Source organism: Nerophis lumbriciformis, linkage group LG20 (genome assembly GCF_033978685.3).
Source record: "Nerophis lumbriciformis linkage group LG20, RoL_Nlum_v2.1, whole genome shotgun sequence".
Classification (NCBI taxonomy): domain Eukaryota; kingdom Metazoa; phylum Chordata; class Actinopteri; order Syngnathiformes; family Syngnathidae; genus Nerophis; species Nerophis lumbriciformis.
In genome coordinates, this window is record NC_084567.2 from 25,789,871 (window position 1) to 25,814,130 (window position 24,260).

Consider the following 24,260-nt stretch of genomic DNA (forward strand, 5'->3'; position numbering starts at 1 on the left):
GAAGCTCTTAGAAGCAGACTCATGCTGTCATTAACATGCCCTACTGCCAAAGACACGATCAAAAACATTCAGTTCAGCAATCGAGAACAATCTATATATGGAAAATGTGCTACTTCTACTTAAGTGGTCCTCTGACCTGTACAGGTAGCGAACTTCACCATGATGGATGAAGAGGAAATAGAAATGGACTCGGAGCGTAGCCATCGAAGTTGGGATGACATCATTCCTGAAGAGCAGAGGAGGAGGATGGAGGAGGAGGAGAGGCAGAAGGAGCTAGAGGAGATCTACTTGCTGCCACGCATGAGGAACTGTGCCAAACAGGTACTCGGGCAGTAATCCTGAAAGTATGGCTGATAATGTTCTATATTTATTATACTCTATTTCCTTTTGTAAATTTGACAGATAAGCTTTAATGCAAATGCGGGCAGAAGGCAGGGCCGGAGCAGGAGATACTCCGGGTCAGACAGCGACTCCCACTCAGATCGAAAGAGGCCAAAGAAACGTGGCCGGCCTCGTACTATTCCGCGTGAAAATATCAAGGGCTTCAGTGATGCTGAAATCCGGAGGTGACTATCACGACTATCAAGAAATATCTGCATTGAAGTTTCCACATTGCTGTTGACATCTTTTCCAATACTTAACAGGTTTGTCAAGAGTTACAAGAAATTTGGTGGACCGCTGGAAAGGTACTTGAAATCTGTTTTTCTATTGTGTCGCTTGTTTGTTTTGTCAGAAAATACAATTCTGACATTTGGACATGTAATTTTCTGACTCAGGTTGGATGCTATTGCTCGTGATGCCGAACTTGTGGATAAGTCTGAACATGACCTGAAACGCTTGGCTGAAACCGTCCACAACGGCTGTTTGAGAACACTACGCGAGAACCCATGTGGACCTGAAAGAAATTCTGGTAATTTCAGATAGATTTTTTTTGATTAAGCAAACATACAAAATATACCACATATCATACATACCATGTCACAGGTATTGTCTGGGAGCTTCTGGAATGGACACTAATTGAAGTTTTACATCTTTGGTGTAGGGGGCAGGAGAGGGAAGGTAAAAGGTCCCACATTCAGGATCTCTGGTGTCCAAGTCAACGCCAAGCTTGTTATCTCTCATGAGGAAGAGCTTGCTCCGCTTCACAAAGCCATTCCTGAGGACGCTGAGGAGAGAAAGAAGTTAGTAAAAAGAACATTGAACTTATATAAAACCTCCATTTATTGATGTGCATTATCTAAAAACAAAAGGGTTTCTTGGATGAAGATTATAATGTTTTGTTTATTAAGACCACTCCAGGTGCTACAAACCACTAGAAACAATGACAGTATTGATATTTCTGCTTAGAATTGATCTCTATTCTCTGGCAATTTTCTATTCTCTAACGATAAACGGTATATTTATAAATCGCAATAAAACTCCCCACAGGTAGTACCGTATTTTCCGCACTATAAGGCGCACCGGATTATTAGCCGCACCTTCAATGAATGGCATATTTCATAACTTTGTCCACCAATAAGCCGTCCCGGACTATAAGCCGCGCCTACGCTGCGCTAAAGGGAATGTCAAAAAAACAGTCAGATAGGTCAGTCAAACTTTAATAATATATTGAAAACCAGCGTTCTAACAACTCTGTCCCAAAATGTACGCAAATGTGCAATCACAAACATAGTAAAATTCAAAATAGTGCAGAGCAATAGCAACATAATGTTGCTCGAACGTTAATGTCACAACACACAAAATAAACATAGCGCTCACTTTCTGAAGTTATTCTTCATTCGTAAATCCTTCGTCTTCGGTGTCCGAAGTGAAAAGTTGGGCAAATGTGAGATCCAAAATGGCCGGTTCCGTCTCGTCGAAGTCATCGGAGTCAGTGTCACTGTTATCCAGCAGTTCTGTGAATCCTGCCTTCCGGAAAGCTCGGACCACAGTTGTGACCGAAATATCTGCCCAGGCATTTACGATCCACTGGCAAATGTTGGCGTCGTCTGGCGCTGCCTCCCTGTCTTAGTGAATGTGTGTTCGCCTTCTGTCATCCATTGTTCCCACGCAGTTAGCAGTCTAGCTTCGAATGCCCTGTTGACACCAATATCTAGCGGCTGGAGGTCTTTTGTCAATCCACCCGGAATGACGGCGAGTATTGAATTAAGCGCGTAAGCGTGTCTTTTAATGTGATGTTATGAGCTAGCAAATATAACAACTACACTACCCAGCATGCAACGATAGTTACGAGCATGCGCGGTAGCCCTGAGAAGCGTTGTTGTATGCTGGGAGTTAGAATGTGGTTATGAGCACGCTGTGAGTAAACGTTGAGAACTCAGTTAACACGCCTCGTCTGCATTATTTATAATTAGACAGACAACACACTTAATAGGAGCCATTTTGGGGTCTTTACATAAACACACAAATGGAAATGAAACGTCACATATCCCAGCATGCACCGCGCGCTTCTTCGTCATCCACTGTTCCCACGCAGTTAGCAGTCTAGCTTCGAATGCCCTGTTGACACCAATATCTAGCGGCTGGAGGTCTTTTGTCAATCCACCCGGAATGACGGCGAGTATTGAATTAAGCGCGTAAGCGTGTCTTTTAATGTGATGTTATGAGCTAGCAAATATAACAACTACACTACCCAGCATGCAACGATAGTTACGAGCATGCGCGGTAGCCCTGAGAAGCGTTGTTGTATGCTGGGAGTTAGAATGTGGTTATGAGCACGCTGTGAGTAAACGTTGAGAACTCAGTTAACACGCCTCGTCTGCATTATTTATAATTAGACAGACAACACACTTAATAGGAGCCATTTTGGGGTCTTTACATAAACACACAAATGGAAATGAAACGTCACATATCCCAGCATGCACCGCGCGCTTCTTCTTCTTCCGGGGGCGGGTGGTTGCTTACAGTACAAGAAGAAGCGCTTCCTGTTCTATGGGGGCGGGTGCTTACCTTGGCGGTTGCTTGCGTAGAAGAAGAAGCGCTTCCTGCTCTACCGGGAAAAAAGATGGCGGCTGTTTACCGAAGTTGCGAGAACGAAACTTTATGAAAATGAATCTTAATATTTATCCATATATAAAGCGCACCGGGTTAAAAGCCGCACTGTCAGCTTTTGAGTAAATTTGTGGTTTTTAGGTGCGGCTAATGGTGCGGAAAATACGGTATTACCATTTTAAATTAAAATTATGGTAAAACAGTGATTGATAACATTTTGATTACCGGTAACTTACTACCGGTTGCACTGTATACCTTGTATTCATGCGAGCTATCACTCATGAATACAAGGTACATTCATCTCTTTCCCCATTAAGAAATGACATTTCCCAACCTAAATTAGTATAAACACATTACTGTTGGAGCAACTAACATATTCAATTGTGCACAGGCTGTACTCGCTTAGCCCATAGAGATCCATCTATACTTGAAGGAGTATGAAACGGGAAGCGAATTTGCATGGCATCACATAAACTGGCTAGGCGTCCAACAAACGTTTTTTTCCTTTATCATAAAAAAAAAAAAAAAACAGAAAAACTTTTAAAAATTTAAACGTAAGAAGATAAACATATTTGAACACTCAAATAAAATAATGACTCTTAAGTCAAGTCAATATTATTACATAACATACAGTATTTATTCTGCCATAAAAGTATATTGTGATGATATATATTTTATTTGTATACTTTTTTTTTGACTTGGGAATAAGTGATAAAGTACTTTTTTTTTGTCCTATCCAGCTACTTGGGAAAATCATATTGTTCAAGTAAATGCCCATATCGGCTGTACAGGTTTACTTTACAAAAGAGAAGTGCGGGATACTTATCTTGTTGCCTTAGGATAGGATGGAAAGAGAAAAAAAAAGAAGACAGAGGGGGAAATTGCGGGGACAAGAGGGGCATAAGACAGAGTGACAACAAACACAACAATAACAACAAGTATATGTACTTTGTGAGTGCATTAAACAATACTGTGATAGTTGTGATAACCATTATAATTTTGGTGATAATACCTATAATAGGAGAAATGTTCGTATCTTTACATCCCGGCTCACACAACATTAGAGCCATGAGAACTTAGTTTTTAAGGAAATCACTTTTTTTAATCATCTTTAGGGCTGTCTTCAACTAAGGATTTTCGTTGTTGAAACAGGGTGCTGCTGCATGCTTAAAAATCGCTGTTTGGCCTACAGCCCATTGGCACATTTTCACTTTGGCCTTTAGATGCATAACGTTTGGGCATCCCTGATCTAGACCAAACAAACATTGTAACATGGTTTCTCTAGGTGAACCTGCAAAAGGATCATTACCGTTGCCATAGGGGAGCATTCCTGCCTAAATAAACTGGTGGAAGCTATACCCCGGCTGCACACATCGTCCAATTTCGTTGGCGAATATTTTTGTAAAATGGCATCGTTTCTTTGTGATGCTGATTCTTCAGTAAAAAAAATGTTTGTTTGTTTTTAAAATGATATTGATACTGTGAACAGAGATTGAGATTTTTATGTTTTGGGTCTGATTAGGTACATGATTCCATGCCACTCAAAGGCAGCACACTTTGACATTGAGTGGGGGAAGGAGGATGACTCCAGCCTCCTCATTGGCATCTATGAGTATGGTTATGGCAGCTGGGAGATGATCAAAATGGACCCAGACCTCAATCTTACACACAAGGTAAGTTCAAGTAAATGTTAGGATTGCATAATGTCTTATTACCGCTACTTATTTTACTCTACTTTACGCTACCCTATGTTATTTTTATTTCTCGGTTCTTAACTGCACAACCACACAGCTGCCTTTTAGTTTTCTTCCTAAAGGACGATGTATCAACTGCTGTAGCGCATATACCCCAACACTGCTCACTGACCCTTTACCATTTCATCATGGCCCTGTTGTAAATATTATCTTTTCCAGCTCTTACCAGATGACCCTGACAAGAAACCACAGGCCAAGCAGCTCCAGACCAGAGCAGACTACCTCATCAAGTTACTGAGCAAAGATCTTGCCAAAAAAGAAGCTCAGAAACAAGCAGGGACAGTATGTCTTCTTGTCTTGCTATGATCTAAATCAACAAGCTACCTCCAGCTAGGGCTGGACGATTATGGCAAAAATAATAATCATGGTTATTTTGATTGATATTCAAATCATGATTAATAACAAGATTATTCATTCATTTGAAAACATGACTATTTATTGTAGCACCAAAATTAAACTTTAATTTAAAATGATAACTGCGTATAAATTGGTAATCAATAAACAAGTAAAAAAAAAGTAACAACAAAGAATTTAAAAATATGCATTACGAAAAAATAAAAATAATTCCTTTCTGTTAAGTTTTTAGAAATCTGTTTTTTTACCTTTTATACTTATTTTACCACCACATTGTTTTTTGTCCTACATAATATTCAATGAAATATGTAATTTAAATTTTGAATTTAAATCTTAAATTTGTTAAATTCTCACATTTACCAGTATTATTGCAATACGTTTTAGGACAATTTTGAGCACTATTTTAAGTCAAAGCATACATAATAATTGTGTAAATGTATCAATAAGTGCTTAAAGTACATTATGCTTGTGTAACGTATTTTTTTGAAACCTTTATTTTGTTAGTGCAGTCAGACCCAATGTGCTGTTATTGTGAAGGGGGGAAGTATGCTGCTGTCTCGAGCTTGATGTATATAGACAGCTTGAGGCTGCTAAAAAGAGAGAAAGAGATCCTCTCGAGTTGCGACTGCTGTCCTGTTAGTACACAACAACACAAGCAGATGAAATATGTTGTGGGTGTTTGGATTGTTCTTACTAGCTTTAGCTTCGTAGTTTAATCGCTGTTTCAAGTGGCCGTTTCAACGTTGTTTACTTCAGCCGGGGCGGGTGAGTGTTTCAAGGATTAATGAAGGGTCCGAACACATTATTTTCCCAAACAAATGTTCCTTCTTCTCACAATGACAGTATTTCAGTCACATTTATGTTAATTTCCGTGATATTCTGCGTTCAATAGCCGATTTAATTTTATTGGCCAATTTTTTTATTTTGTCCGCGGTTATGTTAACGCGGAAATCTTATGGCCTTAATTTTTTGGTTGAGTGTATTGATTATTCATTGGGCATACTAGCGCTGTGTCCGAGAAAACTTAGCAACCATGTTACGTTACAAATCACTGTATGCCAAAACAACTTGTCATAACAACAATTTCTTCCCTAAGGCTATCCCTCTGATGAAAGCTGTGAAATAACTCTGGAACAAATCTGTCACTGTCCTAAATCATTCGCACGTCATCATCTTTTGCTTTTGCTCTATTCACCACTGTACTATTTATTAGTATTGCACATATTAGTTATTTAAAGGCCTATTGAAATGCGATTTTCTTATTTAAACGGGTATAGCAGGTCCATTCTATGTGTCATACTTGATCATTTTGCGATATTGCCATATTTTTGCTGAAAGGATTTAGTAGAGAATATAGACGATAAAGTTCGCAACTTTTGGTCGCTGATAAAAAAGCCTTGCCTGTACCGGAAGTAGCAGATGATATGCGCGTGACGTCACAGGTTGTGGAGCTCCTCACATCTGCACATTGTTTACAATCATGGCCACCAGCAGCGAGAGCGATTCGGACCGAGAAAGTGACGATTTCCCCATTAATTTGAGCGAGGATGAAAGATTAGTAGATGAGGAAAGTGAGAGTGAAGGACTAGAGGGCAGTGGGAGCGATTCAGATAGGGAAGATGCTGTGAGAGGCGGGTGGGACCTGATATTCAGCTGGGAATGACTAAAACAGTAAATAAACACAAGACATATATATACTCTATTAGCCACAACACAACCAGGCTTATATTTAATATGCCACAAAGGAATCCCGCATAACAAACACCTCCCCCCTCCCGTCCATATAACCCGCCAATGCAACTCAAACACTTGCACAACACACTCAATCCCACAGCCCAAAGTACCGTTCACCTCCCCAAAGTTCATACAGCACATATATTTCCCCAAAGTTACGTACGTGACATGCACATAGCGGCACGCACGTACGGGCAAGCGATCAAATGTTTGGAAGCCGCAGCTGCATGCGTACTCAGGGTACCGCGTCTTTGTATCCAACTCAAAGTCCTCCTGGTAAGAGTCTCTGTTGTCCCAGTTCTCCACAGGCCAATGGTAAAGCTTGACTGTCATCTTCCGGGAATGTAAACAATGAAACACCGGCTGTGTTATCCGGCACAACAGTCAGGGAGTGCATTCTACGGCGGGGGTGCGTTATCCGGCACAACACCTGCCGCAATACACCGCTTCCCACCTACAGCTTTTTTCTTTGCTGTCTCCATTGTTCATTGAACAAATTGCAAAAGATTCACCAACACAGATGTCCAGAATACTGTGGATTTTTGCGATGAAAACAGACGACTTAATAGCTGGCCACCATGCTGTCCCAAAATATCCTCTACAATTCGTGAGGTCACACGCAGGCGTCATCATACCGAGACGTTTTCAGCAGGATATTTCGCGCGAAATTTAAAATTGCACTTTAGTAAGCTAACCCGGCCGTATTGGCATGTGTTGCAATGTTAAGATTTCATCATATATATATAAACTATCAGACTGCGTGGTCGGTAGTAGTGGGTTGCTTTAAGTACTTGTTTATATTTTTTTAATTATTTACATTGAACAGAGAGCACAGTCTATGAAGTCAAATTTCTTGCGTGTTAAACATACTTGACCAATAAAACTGATTCTCATTCTGATGGTATAGTAAACGTGGTCTTTTTTTTACTATTTCGCTCTTAATCCGTTTCACCCTTTAAGCTCAGGAATTGCATTGTGCAATTAATTATTTTATTTTTTTATTAATTAATCGGGTTTTTTTACGATTCCAATATTTTTATGATTGTGATAAGCCAAAGTTGAAAATGTAATTAAAACGTGTTTAATTGTTCAGCCCTACCTCCAGCACAATCTTTCACACTTTCTGCCAACATATGCTTTTGGACTAAATATGCTGTCTTTGTGCAGGCAAATTCTCGAAAGAGGAAGCCAAGAAGCAAAAAGAGCAAAACTTTGAAGCCAACTCTGATAGATGAGATAATAAAGAGTGCATCCTCAGATCCTCCATCAGACAAGAGGTCGGATGATGAGGACGAAATAGAGGAGGAAAAGGTACATTGTAAACATATATTGTATCTTGTACTGATTGTAGCATCTAAAATAGTTTAAGTTGATTTAGAACATGTGCTCACAGTTCCAGGAAGTAGCACCAGTTAAGGCTCCAAGCAGAAGAAGCAGACCAGACAGGATAACAGTGAAGGAAGACAACGAGGCACACGAAGAAGACGACGACGAGGATGATGAGGAGGAGGAAGATGAAGAGGAGGAGGAGGCTCAGCAAGAAGAAGGCTCTTCTTCTGGTGAGAGAGAGGTGCTAAAAGAAACAAAAGAATGCAAAAAGGAAGAAAGTTGGGATGGAAAAGACACAAAGGAGCTAAAAGAGAACCCTTTGGAAGCGGTTATTAAGCAAGAGGACGCTGTGGAAAATGTGAGCCCACTTTCAAGAATACATTGAATGAAGTGACATGACAACACTTCAACCATTTTTCATTTTTTCAGCTGAGTGAGAACAAAGCTGAGCTCAGAGAACGGATAAAGAAAGCATCTGATGTGCCAGTCCACATATCAGCAGGTGGAGAGAACATTCAAGGCCTGGAGGAGTCTGAAGAACTAGACCAAAAAACCTTCAGTGTGGTGCGTTCAAACATCCCAGCCTGCTGCCAATCGCAGTGCTGCAGCATTTCCTCCATTTTAGTCCATGTCCACAGTCCACACAACACATGTTTCATTTATTCCATCTTAGTCCATGTCTACACCAACACATTTTATTCTATGACCACATCAAAACATATTTCTTTAATCCACTTTAGTCCATGTCTACGCAAACACATATTTATTTTTTGTGTCTATGTCCACATCAACACACTGATGTGGACATAGAATATTTCCAAATGGTAAAAAAATATAAGAAAGACTCTTCCACCTGGAGATGCTCATGTTCTTGAAACTGTACAGTTACAAATGCACATGTTGACGTTATTATCGGCGTAAAAGTCACCTCATGTACCCGGTAATTGTATTAATATATGGATTTTTTTGTATGAGGTGGACATTGCTTACCTGCACAAGGGAACTTTGTTCTTAACAGAAGTGGTCTTTGACTTCAATTATACTGTTTGTCATTGTTTGGCAGATCTTTAATTTATATCTATTAACTGCTAGATTTTTAAAATTCTGTTTTTGTTTTCAAAACAAATTTTGAATCCATTTTAGTCCATGCACAAATTAACACATATTTCATTCCATTTTAATCCATGTCCAAACCAACACATACTTCATTTATTCCATTTTAGTTCATGTACAGTGAAAGTATTTACAGTGCATCACGTTTACCACATTTTATGTTACAGACTTATTCCAAAATGGAAAAAAATGCATTTTTGTCCTCAAAATTATACACACAATACCCCATAATGACAATGTGGGGGGAAAAATATTTTTTTGCAGATTTATTAAAAAAAAACAACTAAGAAATCACATGTACAAAAGGATTGACAGCCTTTGCCATGAAGCTCAAGTGCGCTCAGGTGCATCCTGTTTCAATTGAACATTGTTGAGATGTTCCTACAGCTTAATTGAATTTAAATTTTTAAATACATTTTGTTTGTTGGGCATGATTTGGAAAGGCACAGACCTGTCTATATATAAGGTGCCACACTTGACAGTGCATGGTAGAGCACAAACCAAGATGTAGAATACATTTTATGTAAACGGAGTGATCGGGGGAGAAAGGCCTTAGTCAGGGAGGTGGCTAAGAATTTGATGGTCACTCTGTCACAGTTACAGCATTCCTCTGTGGAGAAAGGAGAACCTTCCACCAATCAGGCCTGTATAGTAGAGTGGCCAGACGGAAGCCATTTCTTAGTAAAAAGCACATGGCAGCCTTCATGGAGTTTGCCAAAATTGCACCTGAAAAACTCTGACCATGAAAAAACAAAATTCTCTGGTCTGATTAGAAAAAGATTAAACTGTTTGGCATTAATGCTAGGCGTCATGTTTTGAGGAAACCAGGCATCGCTCATCACCAGGTCAATACCATTCCTACAGTAAAGCATGGTGGTGGCAGCATCATGCTATGGGGGTGTTTTTCAGTGGCAGGAATTAGGAGACTTGTCACGGTAAAGGGAAAAATTAATGCAACAATGTACAGACACATCCTGTGTGAAAACCGGTTCCAGAGCGTTCTTAAACTCTTGACGGTTCATTTTTCAGCAGGACAACCCTAAGCACACAGCCAAGATATCAAAGAATTGGCTTAAGGACAACTCTAGATGAGCTTGAGAGGTGCTGCAAAGAGGAATGGGCTGGGCAAAACTGCCCAAAGATAGGTGTGCCAAGCTTGTGGCATCGTATTCAAAAATACTTGAGGCTATATATTGCTGCCAAAGGTGCATCAACAAAGTATTGAATACTTATGTACATGTGATTTCTTATTTTTTTTATTTTTGATGAATTTGCAAAAAGCTTTACAAACCTTTTTCATGTAATCATCATGAAGGATTGTGTATAGCTTTGAGAACAAAAATGAATATATTCCATGTTGGAATAAAGGTGTAACATAAGAAAATGTGGGAATGTGAATACTTTCCGGATGCACTGTGCACAGCAACACATATTTAATTCCATTTTAGTCCATGTCCACACCAACACCTATTTTATCAATACATTTTAGTCCCTGACAACAGTCCAAACGAGCTGGAAAAAAATGCTAAACAGTTACTATGTTGTGTTTTGATGTGTAGTGTAAAGAGAGAATGCGACCTGTCAAGGCAGCACTCAAGCAGTTGGACCGACCAGAAAAGGGACTGTCAGAGCGTGAGCAGCTGGAACATACCCGGCAATGTCTCATCAAGATTGGAGACCATATCACTGAGTGTCTCAAGGAGTATTCCAACCCCGAACTCATTAAACAGTGGAGAAAGTAAGTTTTGTTTATTACTACATCATTTATACACCAAAGACAGTGTTCACATGCCTGGCTACAGGTGGGGGAGTAACGGTTAATGTACCGTAGTAAAAAGTAGATTTTTTTTTTTTGGCATAGAATATTCGGTTCAGTACACAAGTGCAATGATTTTCCACACAGTACACATTAACTGAGGGACAGGAAGTGTTTATTGCGTCATGACCACGAGGTCAACAAAAACAGTGCAGCCTTTAGCTTACAGTAACCATGGCTAACAATAGTGCCAAGGAGAAGGCAGAGCTTGAAAACCTTTTGTCATTTAAGTCTCCTGTTTGGAAACACTTGGCCTTTCCGGTGAAATACGTAAACAAAGACAAGTGGATAAGATGAAAGCAGTTTGCTGCCATTGTTCAGTAGAAATGAAGAACAGGACTACTAACTGGAACTATTAATACTGTACTGAAACCAATATTTTACCACAAAAAAAAAATCAAAGTCTTTAAACTTACTGTTGCACATTTGTACATTTTTGTACTTAACTGAAAACCTGGTAAAACTATTTTTATTTCATAATTATTTACTTTTATATCATTTGTATGCGATAATTGTATTTATTGAAGAGTTACCTGCTCGCATGCGGTAGTTTTTTATGTTTTATTCTATCGCTTCAGCTTTATATTTTACATTTTGATACCTTACTGTACCCAAAATGAACCCAACCGTGTCCTTAAAACCAAGCAGGTGCTAAATGTTGACATAAACCACAATAATAACATACCTTAATACCGGGATAATATCGTACCGTGAGATTTTTAAACCGTTACATCCCTACTTTACACCCCTAGCTTTCAATACGGTGACGATTGCGTAAGCGTTACTTGCCTGATGGTGTGTAAGCGTTACATTCCTAGCTTGGGGTTCCACAAATTGGTTCTGGGATTAATATGGTTTGGAGAATGACACTGGTGAATTGTCACGCATTCCTCAGAATACACCTTCTGATAAAACACAGTTTGTATGTGTGCATCTAAAGTGTAAATGTAGACTTGTGGTTTGTGAGGCATTTGTGATTAAGGATTATATCAATAAACTTGATTGATTGATAGTGAGCTATGTCAGTGAGTGATTTGTTGTAATATTTGTTTTCACAGAAACCTGTGGATATTTGTTTCTAAATTCACCGAGTTCGATGCCAGGAAGTTGCATAAACTGTACAAGCACGCCATCAAGAAGAGACAAGAAAACGCTCAAGTATGTGCCCTGCAGTGTTCCTCTATCCAACAAAAGATGAATATCGATGTTGATGTTTTCCAACAGGCTGCAGAGCAGAACACTAGAACAGTGGGCTTTAAACACGCAGGTACGTCTGTTCATGGTGAATGCAACAATAATAAACATAAGGTGCGTGGTTAATGTGGAGTCATCAAGATTGTGCTCCATCCACAGATATTGATCGGCTGAGGGACAGCTGTCACCAGGACGACAGCAGCAGGGACAGCTACAGCTCAGACAGACATCAGCCCACAGCTCGCCATCATGACACCAGCAGGGACAGACACAGCTCGGAGGCTCCCAGGAAGACTGCGGGTGATTCAAGGAAACGGTCCTACTCCTCATTCAGTAATGGCAAAGACCACCGAGACCACTACAGACCTGACAGTAGGGACAGACAAGACAGGTGAGGGTGCCAACATTAAATTGTTTAATTTATATGTACTAGAGCGGCACAATTTTGAGAAAAATCCTAATTGCGATTTTTCTCTCAAGTTGCGATCCGATTTGCGATTTTTATATTTTATACATAAAACGGCAAAATTAAAAAGGTAAGAATGACATGTTACTTTTAGACTGCCAACTTATTCTTGGCTCATGGTGCCACACATTAGAACATTTTGCAATAATTTACTTAAAATATTTGGCTTTATGCGGACTCAAAGCTTTTGTCTACAAAACTATAGTGTTTATATTGTAATGTAATCATAATATATAATAACACAAGTAACTACCGGTATTTACCGTATTTTTCGGACTATAAGTCGCAGTTTTTTTCATAGTTTGGCCGGGGGTGCGACTTATACTCAGGAGCGACTTATGTGTGAAATTATTAACACATTACCGTAAAATATCAAATAATATTGTTTAGCTCATTCACGTAAGAGACTAGACGTATAAGACTTCATCGGATTTAGCGATTAGGAGACAGATTGTTTGGTAAACGTATAGCATGTTCTATATGTTATAGTTATTTGAATGACTCTTACCATAATATGTTACGTTAAGATACCAGGCACGTTCTCAGTTGGTTATTGATGCGTCATATAACGTACACTTATTCAGCCGGTTGTTCACTATTCTTTATTTATTTTAAATTGCCTTTCAAATGTTTCAAATGGTGTTGGGTTTTATCAAATGAATTTCCCCCAAAAATGCGACTTATACTCCAGTGTGACTTATATGTTTTTTTCCTTCTTTATTATGCATTTTCGGCCGGTGCGACTTATACTCCGAAAAATACGGTACAAGGATATAATAAACGTATTCCTCATTACTGTAGGATGTTTACCATTGTACTGTAATTGGAAGGTAAATAACTATCAAATAAATACACAAACAAATATTAAATGGACTAATTTTTGTAACCTTAATAAGTATTGAACATCTTAACCTCTTAAGGCCCAAGCTGTTTGTTTACATGCATTTTTTATTTCTCTTTGCTATTTGGGCTTATTGGACCCTAATTAGAATAAAAACTTAATCAACTTTTGATATGATGTACTTAGTCCATAAGTACACAAATGTGTACTTCATTTGTAGTGACATGCTAATTTTTATTTTTCCTTTTTTTTTTTTTTTTTTTTTTTTTTTTTTTTTTCAAATTCCATTGTATGTTATACTCTTCTGACACCACCAGATAGCAGTATAAGTGTCCACATAAGCGGCATAAGACCCCAATTCAGTAGTGTACACAATTTTGGAAATAAGAGCTAAAAGGTGCTATCCACGTAGGTGGCCACTAAGGCCTTTTAGAGGAGTACATTTTTTTTTCCTAGTTGGAAAAATTAGGTCGGACATTGTCTTTTTGTTTATTGCTATCACATGGTCACGGCGACATTTTCGCTCGTGTTGATGGCCTCATATCGCCCATCCTATTTGTAGCTGACATATTCCCACAACAGGACTTTTGGCTTTATAATCTTTTGTTTCTCCTCCAAATTTGTGTTACTTTGCGGCACTTCTCGCTGGCGAGTCGTGAGGCTCTCTCTCTCTCTGTGTGTGTGTGTGTGTGTGTGTGTGTGTGTGTGTGTGTGTGTGTGTGTGTGTGTGTGTGTGTGTGTGTGTGTGTGTGTGTGTGTGTGTGTGTGTGTGTGTGTGTGTGTGTGTGTGTGTGTGTGTGTGTGTGTGTGTGTGTTAGCGACGGCACTCCGCTCTAGTCTGCGCCGAGATAAAGATTGTGAATGACTAAGAAGAGGGGTTACTCTAATCAGTTAATTCCACTGTTATAATAACGCGCTCAGGTACTGATAGCGATGCACAAAGTCAGACTTCTTTCTTCCTTTTTGAAGCAAGAGACAAATTAACGCGGGGCTCTACAATTCTGATTAGGGATTATGGCTGTCACTCAAACGCCGATCATTCGTGTGCAAAGACGCAGTCGCCAGCGGAAATGGATATTTCCTCACAACATCCGGTTTAGTTTTTTATTAAAGACGACTGAATTTTCTGAATTGCTTGTCAATCGTGCGCAAATAATAGGCCATATGTAGTATATGAATATATATTTTGATTCCGAAGAAATAGTGATTGTTGAAAGACCGGAATTGATGCTGTGGCGCATTCGCTTACATGTGGGTTGAAAAGCAAATCTCCCATAGAGCCACGCTGATGTCAGTGTCTCCTCTACTTAACAGCTATAATAAATTACTACCACTTTGGCCTGCAGTGTAAACGTAGTCTGAGAGACAAGAACACGCGTCTTTTTTTTTTTTTACGACTTTAAAGATGATCTAAAACGATTGAAAGATGCAGCTAATGGAAGTCACCATTGTAGCCTTCAAAGCCCTCTAAAACTATTTCAAAACCCTCCAGCAACGTTTTATATACACAGTGCAAGTCTCTATATAATGCAGTAACAGACACGTTCATAACAATATGTATTATATTCAATATTTATCGTATTTTAAGAATTTCAGTCATTTTCGGGACAGATTTTTTTCCGTGCATTGATTTCTGTTTCCATAGCAGCGCATGTCTGACTTTTGGCAACATGTGTGTTCCTACTTCCGGAATCAAACACAAGTGTTTTCTAATCATGGCAGACTTGGTGACAGACAACAAAGACGACTATTTTTGGACAAATGATTTACAACCTTACACTTTTAAAGCTAAAATATACTGCTGCTTATACAAACCCCGTTTTCATATGAGTTGGGAAATTGTGTTAGATGTAAATATAAACGGAAAACAATGATTTGCAAAATCATATTCAACCCATATTCTGGTGAATATGCTACAAAGACAACATATTTGATGTTCAAACTGATAAACTTTTTTTTTTTTTTTTTGCAAATAATCATTAACTTTAGAATTTGATGCCAGCAACACGTGACAAAGAAGTTGGGAAAGGTGGCAATAAATACCGATAAAGTTTAGGAATGCTCATCAAACACTTATTTGGAACATCCCACAGGTGAACAGGCAAATTGGGAACAGGTGGGTGCCATGATTGGGTATAAAAGTAGATTCCATGAAATGATCAGTCATTCGCAAACAAGGATGGGGCGAGGGTCACCACTTTGTCAACAAATGCGTGAGCAAATTGTTGAACAGTTTTAAGAAAAACCTTTCTCAACCAGCTATTGCAAGGAATTTAGGGATTTCACCATCTACGGTCCGTAATATCATCAAAGGGTTCAGAGAATCTGGAGAAATCACTGCACGTAAGCAGCTAAGCCCGTGACCTTCGATCCCTCAGGCTGTACTGCATCAACAAGCGACATCAGTGTGTAAAGGATATCACCACATGGGCTCAGGAACACTTCAGAAACTCACTGTCAGTAACTACAGTTGGTCGCTACATCTGTAAGTGCAAGTTAAAACTCTCCTATGCAAGACGAAAACCGTTTATCAACAACACCCAGAAACGCCGTCGGCTTCGCTGGGCCTGAGCTCATCTAAGATGGACTGATACAAAGTGGAAAAGTGTTCTGTGGTCTGACGAGTCCACATTTCAAATTGTTTTTGGAAACTGTGGACGTCGTGTCCTCCGGACCAAAGAGGAAAAGAACCATCCGGATTGTTATAGGCGAAAAGTTGAAAAGCCAGCATCTGTGATGGTATGGGGGTGTATTAGTGCCCAAGACATGGGTAACTTACACATCTGTGAAGGCGCCATTAATGCTGAAAGGTACATACAGGTTTTGGAGCAACATATGTTGCCATCCAAGCAACGTTACCATGGACGCCCCTGCTTATTTCAGCAAGACAATGCCAAGCCACGTGTTACATCAACGTCGCTTTATAGTAAAAGAGTGCGGGTACTAGACTGGCCTGCCTGTAGTCCAGACCTGTCTCCCATTGAAAATGTGTGGCGCATTCGGAAGCTTAAAATACCACAACGAAGACCCCTGGACTGTTGAACAACTTAAGCTGTACATCAAGCAAGAATGGGAAAGAATTCCACCTGAGAAGCTTCAAAAATGTGTCTCCTCAGTTCCCAAACGTTTACTGAGTGTTGTTAAAAGGAAAGGCCATGTAACACAGTGGTCAACATGCCCTTTCCCAACTACTTTGGCATGTGTTGCAGCCATGAAATTCTAAGTTAATTATTATTTGCAAAAAAAAAAAGTTTGAGTTTGAACATCAAATATCTTGCTTATCTTTGTAGTGCATTCAATTGCATATGGGTTGAAAAGGATTTGCAAATCATTGCATTCCGTTTATATTTACATCTAACACAATTTCCCAACTCATATGGAAACGGGGTTTGTAGAAGCGAGCACGAAGGAAGAGTATCAATCAATGTTTACTTATATAGCCCTAAATCACAAGTGTCTCAAAGGGCTGCACATGCCACAACGACATCCTCAGATCCCACAGTAAGAGTAAGACGTTGGAGCAGACGGAATCCGGGAGAGGGTGAGAAAACTAAAACTAAATCTAAACCTGGGCCAAGGAGAGAGAAAAAACTCATAGCCATAGCACACATAAGCATGTGTGCAAGAGGGAAACATCAAATGACATTAAAAGAGCAGAGCTGATGCAACCAGCCAATTGTAAACACAGCCACAGAAGTAAAACAACAACAAAAAAATAAAAAAACATATACCGTATTTTCCGCACTATAAGGCGCACCGGATTATTAGCCGCACCTTCTATGAATTACATATTTCATAATTTTGTCCACCAATAAGCCGCCCCGGACTATAAGCCGCGCCTACGCTGCGCTAAAGTGAATGTCAAAAAAACGCTGCGCTAAAGTGAATGTCAAAAAAACAGTCAGATAGTTCAGTCAAACTTTAATAATATATTGAAAACCAGCGTTCTAACAACTCTGTCCCAAAATGTACGCAAATGTGCAATCACAAACATAGTAAAATTCAAAATGGTGTAGAGCAATAGTAACATAATGTTGCTCGAACGTTAATGTCACAACACACAAAATAAACATAGCGCTCACCTTCTGAAGTTATTCTTCATTCGTAAATCCTTCGAATTCTTCGTCTTCGGTGTCCGAATTGAAAAGTTGCGCAAGCGTGGTATCCAAAATGGCCGGTTCCGTCTCGTAGAAGTCATCGGGAGTCAGTGTCGCTGTTGTTCTGTGAATCCTGCCTTCCGGAAAGCTCGGACCACAGTTGTGACCGAAATATCTGCCCAAGCATTTACGATCCACTGGCAAATGTTGGCGTATGTCGTCCGAGGCTGTCTGCCCGTCTTAGTGAAGGTGTGTTCGCCTTCGGAGCTGTGTGAAAAAAGCCACCCGGCCTCTTCGCGTAAACTTCCCTTAACCACTCGCTCATCTTTTCTTCATCCATCCATCCCTTCGAGTTAGCTTTTATGATGACGCCGGCTGGAAAGGTCTCTTTTGGCAAGGTCTTCCTTTTGAATATCACCATGAGTGGAAGTTAGCATGGCAAGCTAGAACCACAGTGAAGGATGACTTCTCATTCCCTGTTGCGCGAATATTCACCGTACGTGCTCCCGTTCCACAGTGCGGTTCAGTTGCTGTGAAATACGGTAGTAATCCGTGTGCGGATGGAGAGATTGCGTCTTTTTATGAACCGGATCGCTTAGTAGGAGCCATTTTGTGGTCTTTACAGATGTAAACAGGAAATGAAACGTACGGTGATATCCGCGCGTTTTTTCTTCTTCTTCCGGGGGCGGGTGAAGCGCTTCCTGTTCTATGGGGGCGGGTGAAGCGCTTCCTGTTCTATGGGGGCGGGTGCTTTCCTTGGCGGTTGCTTGCGTAGAAGAAGAAGCGCTTCCTGTTCTACCGGGAAAAAAGATGGCGGCTGTTTACCGAAGTTGCGAGAGCGAAACTTTATGAAAATTAATCGTAATAAAGCGCACCGGGTTATAAGGCGCACTGTTAGCTTTTGAGAAAATTTGTGGTTTTTAGGTGCGCCTTATAGTGCGGAAAATACGGTACACTGCGGTGGCCTCTGCGGTGTTCCACGCCATCGTCTGCTGGCCAGAGACAGGAGCAGACCCAACAAAGCAACCAAGAGAGCCAACTCCACCCTAGGCCGCCCACCAACTCTCGGTAAGTGTCCAGTCCGCATGGATGAGCGAGGATACGTCCAAGAAGACCAAGGTGTCCCATACCTGCTCATTCAGCCATGACACTGTGAAGCTTGTCCGTCCCAGCGCTCAGCTCAGCCCTGTCTCTTCATCCGCATCTCCTCCAGTCTCTCCAAACGGATTCTGTTGTGGCAGAGACCCAGCAGCTGGTCTCCATGGCCGAAAGGCTCCCGGCAGGCAGATCCAGAAGTTCACAAAAAAGCACCGCAGAAACCTATTTAAATCTAATCAGAAAATTATCTTTTGCCGTCGTTAGCTTTTACGGCTAATACCGAAGCACATCGATGTGTTAGCACGATAGAAAAAGAGTTCCTCAGTGTTCGCTCTTACAATAACAATGTCGCTACAGCTTGGTTATTATACGGGTTATGGAACGTAAATGAAGTATTGGCGGTTTTTTAATGCATTTTAAAGTGATTTAGTGGTAGAATTGATTGCTCACATTAATTGCATTGCTAGCCATTGAGAACGAGCCGTTTTTTTATGTTAGAAAGCGGAAAAAAACAACTTTTGTCGTCTTGTCTCTCATAGTGAATGTGAAGGTTAGGCAAAATTCCCCCCAAAAAATGCATTTCCCTTTTTAAAATTGCAGTTTTTGGCCCTGAGCCCATTTACACATTTTCACTCTGGGCACGTACTGTATATAATGCGTTAGAAAACTTACATTAGCAATGCACTAATAGAAAGCTACCCATTGTAACATTAAAAGTAACGGAAGTGACTCTTTTAAAGTAAAATGATTTAACATATTAATTCTCCATGTTTATGTGGAGATTCTTAACATGTAGCACCAAATCTGTTTTTGCGGTCAAATGTTATCAATAGCGGACGCAGAAAAGAATGTATGGCACACATCATCGTTGTGTTGCTAATTGTGTGTTTATGTGTGTTGCAGGCATTACAGTGACGGCAAGCAAAGGAAGCTGGAGGAAGTGCGCTCCAGCAGAGACCAACGGCCAGACTTAAAGGACTTTCTCCACTCGGACCAGCGCTCGTCCTACCGCTACCACTCGGACTGGCAGACGGAGCAGAGGGCGTCGGCCAGCGGGCCGCGCTCTCCCCGAGACCAGCGCTCACCTTATGACTATTCTTCGGATCACAAGAGCACGCCAGAGCAGATCTGGAGCAGCCGCAAAACATAACAGCCGCTGGCGTCTGCCGCTGGCAGCCTTGAACTCTCCAACACAGCCGATGCCTTACAGGACGCTGTATAAGCACTCATTCTGGACAGCCTGGGAGACAAACGCTACGCAGCGTGGACAAAGAATCAGAGCCTATTTTTGTATTTAAGAAAGCTGCATGCAGCACACTTTTTGTTATTTTTATATGAAAACGTTCTCTTTTTTTTTTCTTTTTCTTTTTTTTTTTTTACCTCCGGTCACAACAGACCCCGAGCACTGCCTCATATTCCATCAAACCATGACACTGGATGTTTGCTCACATGGATCATACAATGTGATTTTTACCTTATTTAAGTGTTAAGGGGTAGAAGCGTCACTTGTCATGACCGTCATGTTCAGAGCTGACCTTCAATCCAGTCTGGGCTCAGGCTGACCACCTGAAGTACCTCATTTTCACCATTTCTCATTCCTTTGCTTCCCCCATCACCACCTGATCATTATTATTTAAGAATGACGCATAGTATGTGTAAAAAATGACTGCATTTGATATGTTTCTTGTATTTCCCTTGGATGACAACTTTGTAAATGGATGTAAAATAGTAAATGGGTGGTCCTTTTCCTCAGGCTTTTTTAGATTGATTAAGATTCTACTTTTCTCCATCAACTCAGGCTTTTGTTGTTCTTTTCTGTACGATAGTTCTTTCATGACGATGCTTTCAGAATGTGACTTTTTGCTAAAGGGAAACTTCTTACTATTTTTGCTTTTAGTGCTTATGCTTGAAAGTCGGTCAAGCTGCAAGAACTGACTTATAAAATCAGTCTAAAAAGTCCTGCTAGAACTTTGACTTGTGTTTTCCTCGGATGTTTTGAGTGTAGGCAATAATGATAATAATGTCAATCTTCTATGCAGCCAAGTATATTTGTGGTCAAGCACCCACCTGAATGAAGTCACTGTTACGGTTCACACTGTTGTGTTGTACATACCTTTCCTATATATTTCACAAGAGTGCATGGATTTTTATCAGCTGTTTTTATATAGTTGTTAATGAAGCCATTAAAATCAATCACTGTACTCACTTGGAACAACTATTTCCATGTGTTTCAATGTCTGAAATATGCAACTAAACAAGGAACGAGCAAAGAAAACACTTTCAAGGTTAGTACTGTACTAATACCCATTTTATTCTAAGAGCATTCAATTGATCACAACTGGACTGTCCAGTTTGTCTTTGAAGATATTTCGCCTCTCATCCGAGCAACCTTTGTCAGTTTATGCTCACAGACTTAGTTGGTCAGATCTAGTGACTAATTAGATCTGACCAAGCTATGATCGATTTAATGCCTTGAGAATACCATGACCTGACATCCATCCATTTCCTAATGCTTTTATGGGTTGCGGAAGCAACAGTTTCAATAGGAAAAGGCCAGACTTCTGGTTTCTGGCCATCTCTTCCAGTTCCACCACTTGGTTTTCCCAGACCAGCTGCAAGACATAATTCTGAGTTAAAGATGGAGATCCTCGCCCTGTGTCCTTAAATACTTAAACTCTCCTACCTGTAGAAAAGCTTGCTCCCAACCCAAAGGTTGCAAACTCAGTCTTATCCCATATGCTTTACAGTGTGAAGTTTACACTGAGCTGTGACCTGACCCAGTAAACACTAAAGGTCACAGATTGATGAGGCCATCATGACCGCATCAGCTGCCAATAGCAGAGACCATACCTCTAAACTGGACTCATGCTCTGCTTGTTGTGCTGTTGGTGCCACAAACACATACAGTTATGTTCATAATAATAGCAGTGTGTCTAAAAAGGTGAGTAAACCTCAAAATTCTTCAAATAAATTGTATTTTAATGAACACAAATGCATTGGGGACACTGCACGTTCTATTTCAAAGTCAGAATATTGGCAAAAAGTAATTGAATTTGATATTTTACAGAAAGCCAATAAATATAAAACAAAAAAATAGCAGTGCTGACATATTTCTTTACAAAACTCAAATGTACTGTATAAACTAAGAAAGGCTTGCATATTCAACTTTCTTGAAAATCATTAACTAATATTTAGTTACATAACCAGGGTTTCTGATAACTGCTTCACATCTGTGGCACATGGAGTCCACCAACTTCTGGCACCGGTCAACAGGTATTGCAGCCCAGGACAGTTGTGCTACGTTCAACAATTCCTCTGCATTTCTTAGTTTTGCCTCATGAACAGCATTTTTTATATCAGCCCACACGTTTTCAATGGGATTTTAGTTCGGGGATTGTGCTGGCCTCTCCATTACTTGAATTCTGTTTGTCTGGAACCATGATTTTGCTCGCTTGCTGGTGTGTTTGGGGTCATTGTCTTGTTGAAACACCCATTTCAAGGGCATTTCCTCTTCAGCATATGGCAACATGACTTCTTCCAGTATTCTGATGTACCGGTACTCAAACTGATCCACGATCCCTGGTATGCGATAATTAGGACCAACACCATAGTACGAGAAACATCCCCCATATCATGATGCTCGCACCACCATGCTTCACCGTCTTCACTGTGCACTGGGGCTTGAATTCAGTGTTTGCAGGACGTCTGACAAACTGTCTGTGGCCCTTAGGCCCAAAAGAACAATCTTACTCTCATCAGTCCCCAAATATTACGTCATTTCTTTTTAGGCCAGTCAATGTGTTCTTTGGAAAATTGTAACCGCTTCAGCACGTCTTTTTTTTAACAATGGGACTTTGCTGGTAGCTTGGCTTCACATAGACGTGGTTTGATTGTTACAGTACTCACAGGCCATCTTAGATCTTCTTTCATCCTCCTGGAGCTGATCATTGGCTGAGCCTTTGCCATTTTGGTTATTCTCCGATCCATTCCAATAGTCCTTTTTCTTTTTCTTCCTCGCCTTTCTGGTTTTGGCTGCCATTTTAATGCGTTTGATATCCCTTTAGCTGAACAGCCTATCATTTTCTGCACTTCTTTATAGGTTTTCCCCTCTTTTATTAATTTCTTAATCAAAGAACACTCTTCTTCTGAACAGTGTCTTCAAACGACCCATTTTACTCTGTTTTTCAAGGACAAATGCACAGCCAGCATATGCAGCGTCAGTTGCCTTGATCTTTAAATAAGGGCCACCTGTTTAACACTTTTTTTTTTCACATAATCAATGACGTCACTTATGAAACTGAGCACTGCTATTTTTTTGAACACGCCCTTTTCAGTAAATGATTCAGTTTCACAGAATCAGCAGCATGCATGTCATGCCTGTTGGGTCTGTTGGTTTTCTATACATACTGTATATATCTATATCTATATATATATTCTTTACTAAACCTAGAAACTTACTTGCAGCGCAGAAGTTGAAATTCTAACAAAAACAGTGATTTATCTTGCTAGTGATGTGGGACTGCTATTATTTTGAACAAAATTGTACTTCTGGAGGACCTGCACATAGGACACTGAGAGGGGCACTGTCGAACGCTTTTTCAAGTCCACAAAACATGGCTCATTTCAACAGTAACAAATTATTAGTAATCAAACTAGGGAGTTGAAGAAGAAAAATATAAAAGATGTAGAACTAAAAATTAAAAGCTGATGATTTAACCCGCTTTGCTAGCAGGAGAGCTGAACTCTATTTTTAATGACCAGTGGAAGAAATAACTAATAGTATTGAATCTCCTAGTCTCAGCAAATCTTTGGCCTTAAACAAACAAATCTCCCCAAGAGCTAGGAAGATTGCTCAGCCATTCCAGTATTAAGTCAGGGAACAGTAATGACTAATAACTAGGCTAATCAGTATTTTGCCTATTATTTTCATAGCCCAAGTCCATTTTCCAAGTGCAAAATGGGTATCAGCTAAACCGTTAATATGGGTTGTACTTGTATAGCGCTTTTCTACCTTCAAGGTACTCAAAGCGCTTTGACACTACTTCCACATTCACCCATTCACACACACATTCACACACTGATGGAGGGAGCTGCCATGCAAGGCGCTAACCAGCACCCATCAGGAGCAAGGGTGAAGTGTCTTGCTCAGGACACAACGGACATGACGAGGTTGGTACTAGGTGGGGATTGAACCAGGGACCCTCGGGTTGTGACACCTCAACCTGTTTGCATCTTATGTAAATTGGGTTTTGGGCAACTTCTACGCAGTGTTAAGACATGTCAACCAAGACAATTCTACAACGTTAACGGCCTTAAAGAATTCAGAGTGGAAGTCGTCCACATCCGAAGCCTTGAATTTGTTTTCACTACCTCAGCCACAGTGATGGACACGTCCACTTTTGTAACCTAAGACTCTTCCACAGAAGGCATGTCAGTGAGGTTAAGACCTTCAAACCCCAGATTATATCGGTTT

At 40.3% G+C, this 24,260-nt stretch overlaps 1 protein-coding gene across 3 annotated transcripts in view; it reads left to right on the forward strand.

Annotated features, from left to right (window-relative positions):
- Positions 1-21,002, forward strand: part of chd1 (chromodomain helicase DNA binding protein 1) — a 65,252-nt gene extending 44,250 nt beyond the window's left edge. For all 3 annotated transcript variants that reach the window (XM_061980685.2, XM_061980686.2, XM_061980687.2), the window contains exons 22-36: positions 145-321; positions 403-566; positions 645-686; positions 777-910; positions 1,043-1,181; positions 4,514-4,664; positions 4,905-5,027; positions 8,001-8,144; positions 8,227-8,520; positions 8,592-8,726; positions 10,835-11,013; positions 12,150-12,249; positions 12,316-12,358; positions 12,445-12,676; positions 19,691-21,002. In XM_061980685.2, the coding sequence (XP_061836669.1) occupies positions 145-321; positions 403-566; positions 645-686; positions 777-910; positions 1,043-1,181; positions 4,514-4,664; positions 4,905-5,027; positions 8,001-8,144; positions 8,227-8,520; positions 8,592-8,726; positions 10,835-11,013; positions 12,150-12,249; positions 12,316-12,358; positions 12,445-12,676; positions 19,691-19,937 (2,304 nt within the window). In that variant the 3' untranslated portion in view covers positions 19,938-21,002. The remainder of the gene's footprint in view (positions 1-144; positions 322-402; positions 567-644; positions 687-776; positions 911-1,042; positions 1,182-4,513; positions 4,665-4,904; positions 5,028-8,000; positions 8,145-8,226; positions 8,521-8,591; positions 8,727-10,834; positions 11,014-12,149; positions 12,250-12,315; positions 12,359-12,444; positions 12,677-19,690) is intronic.
- The last annotated feature ends 3,258 nt before the right edge of the window (positions 21,003-24,260 follow it).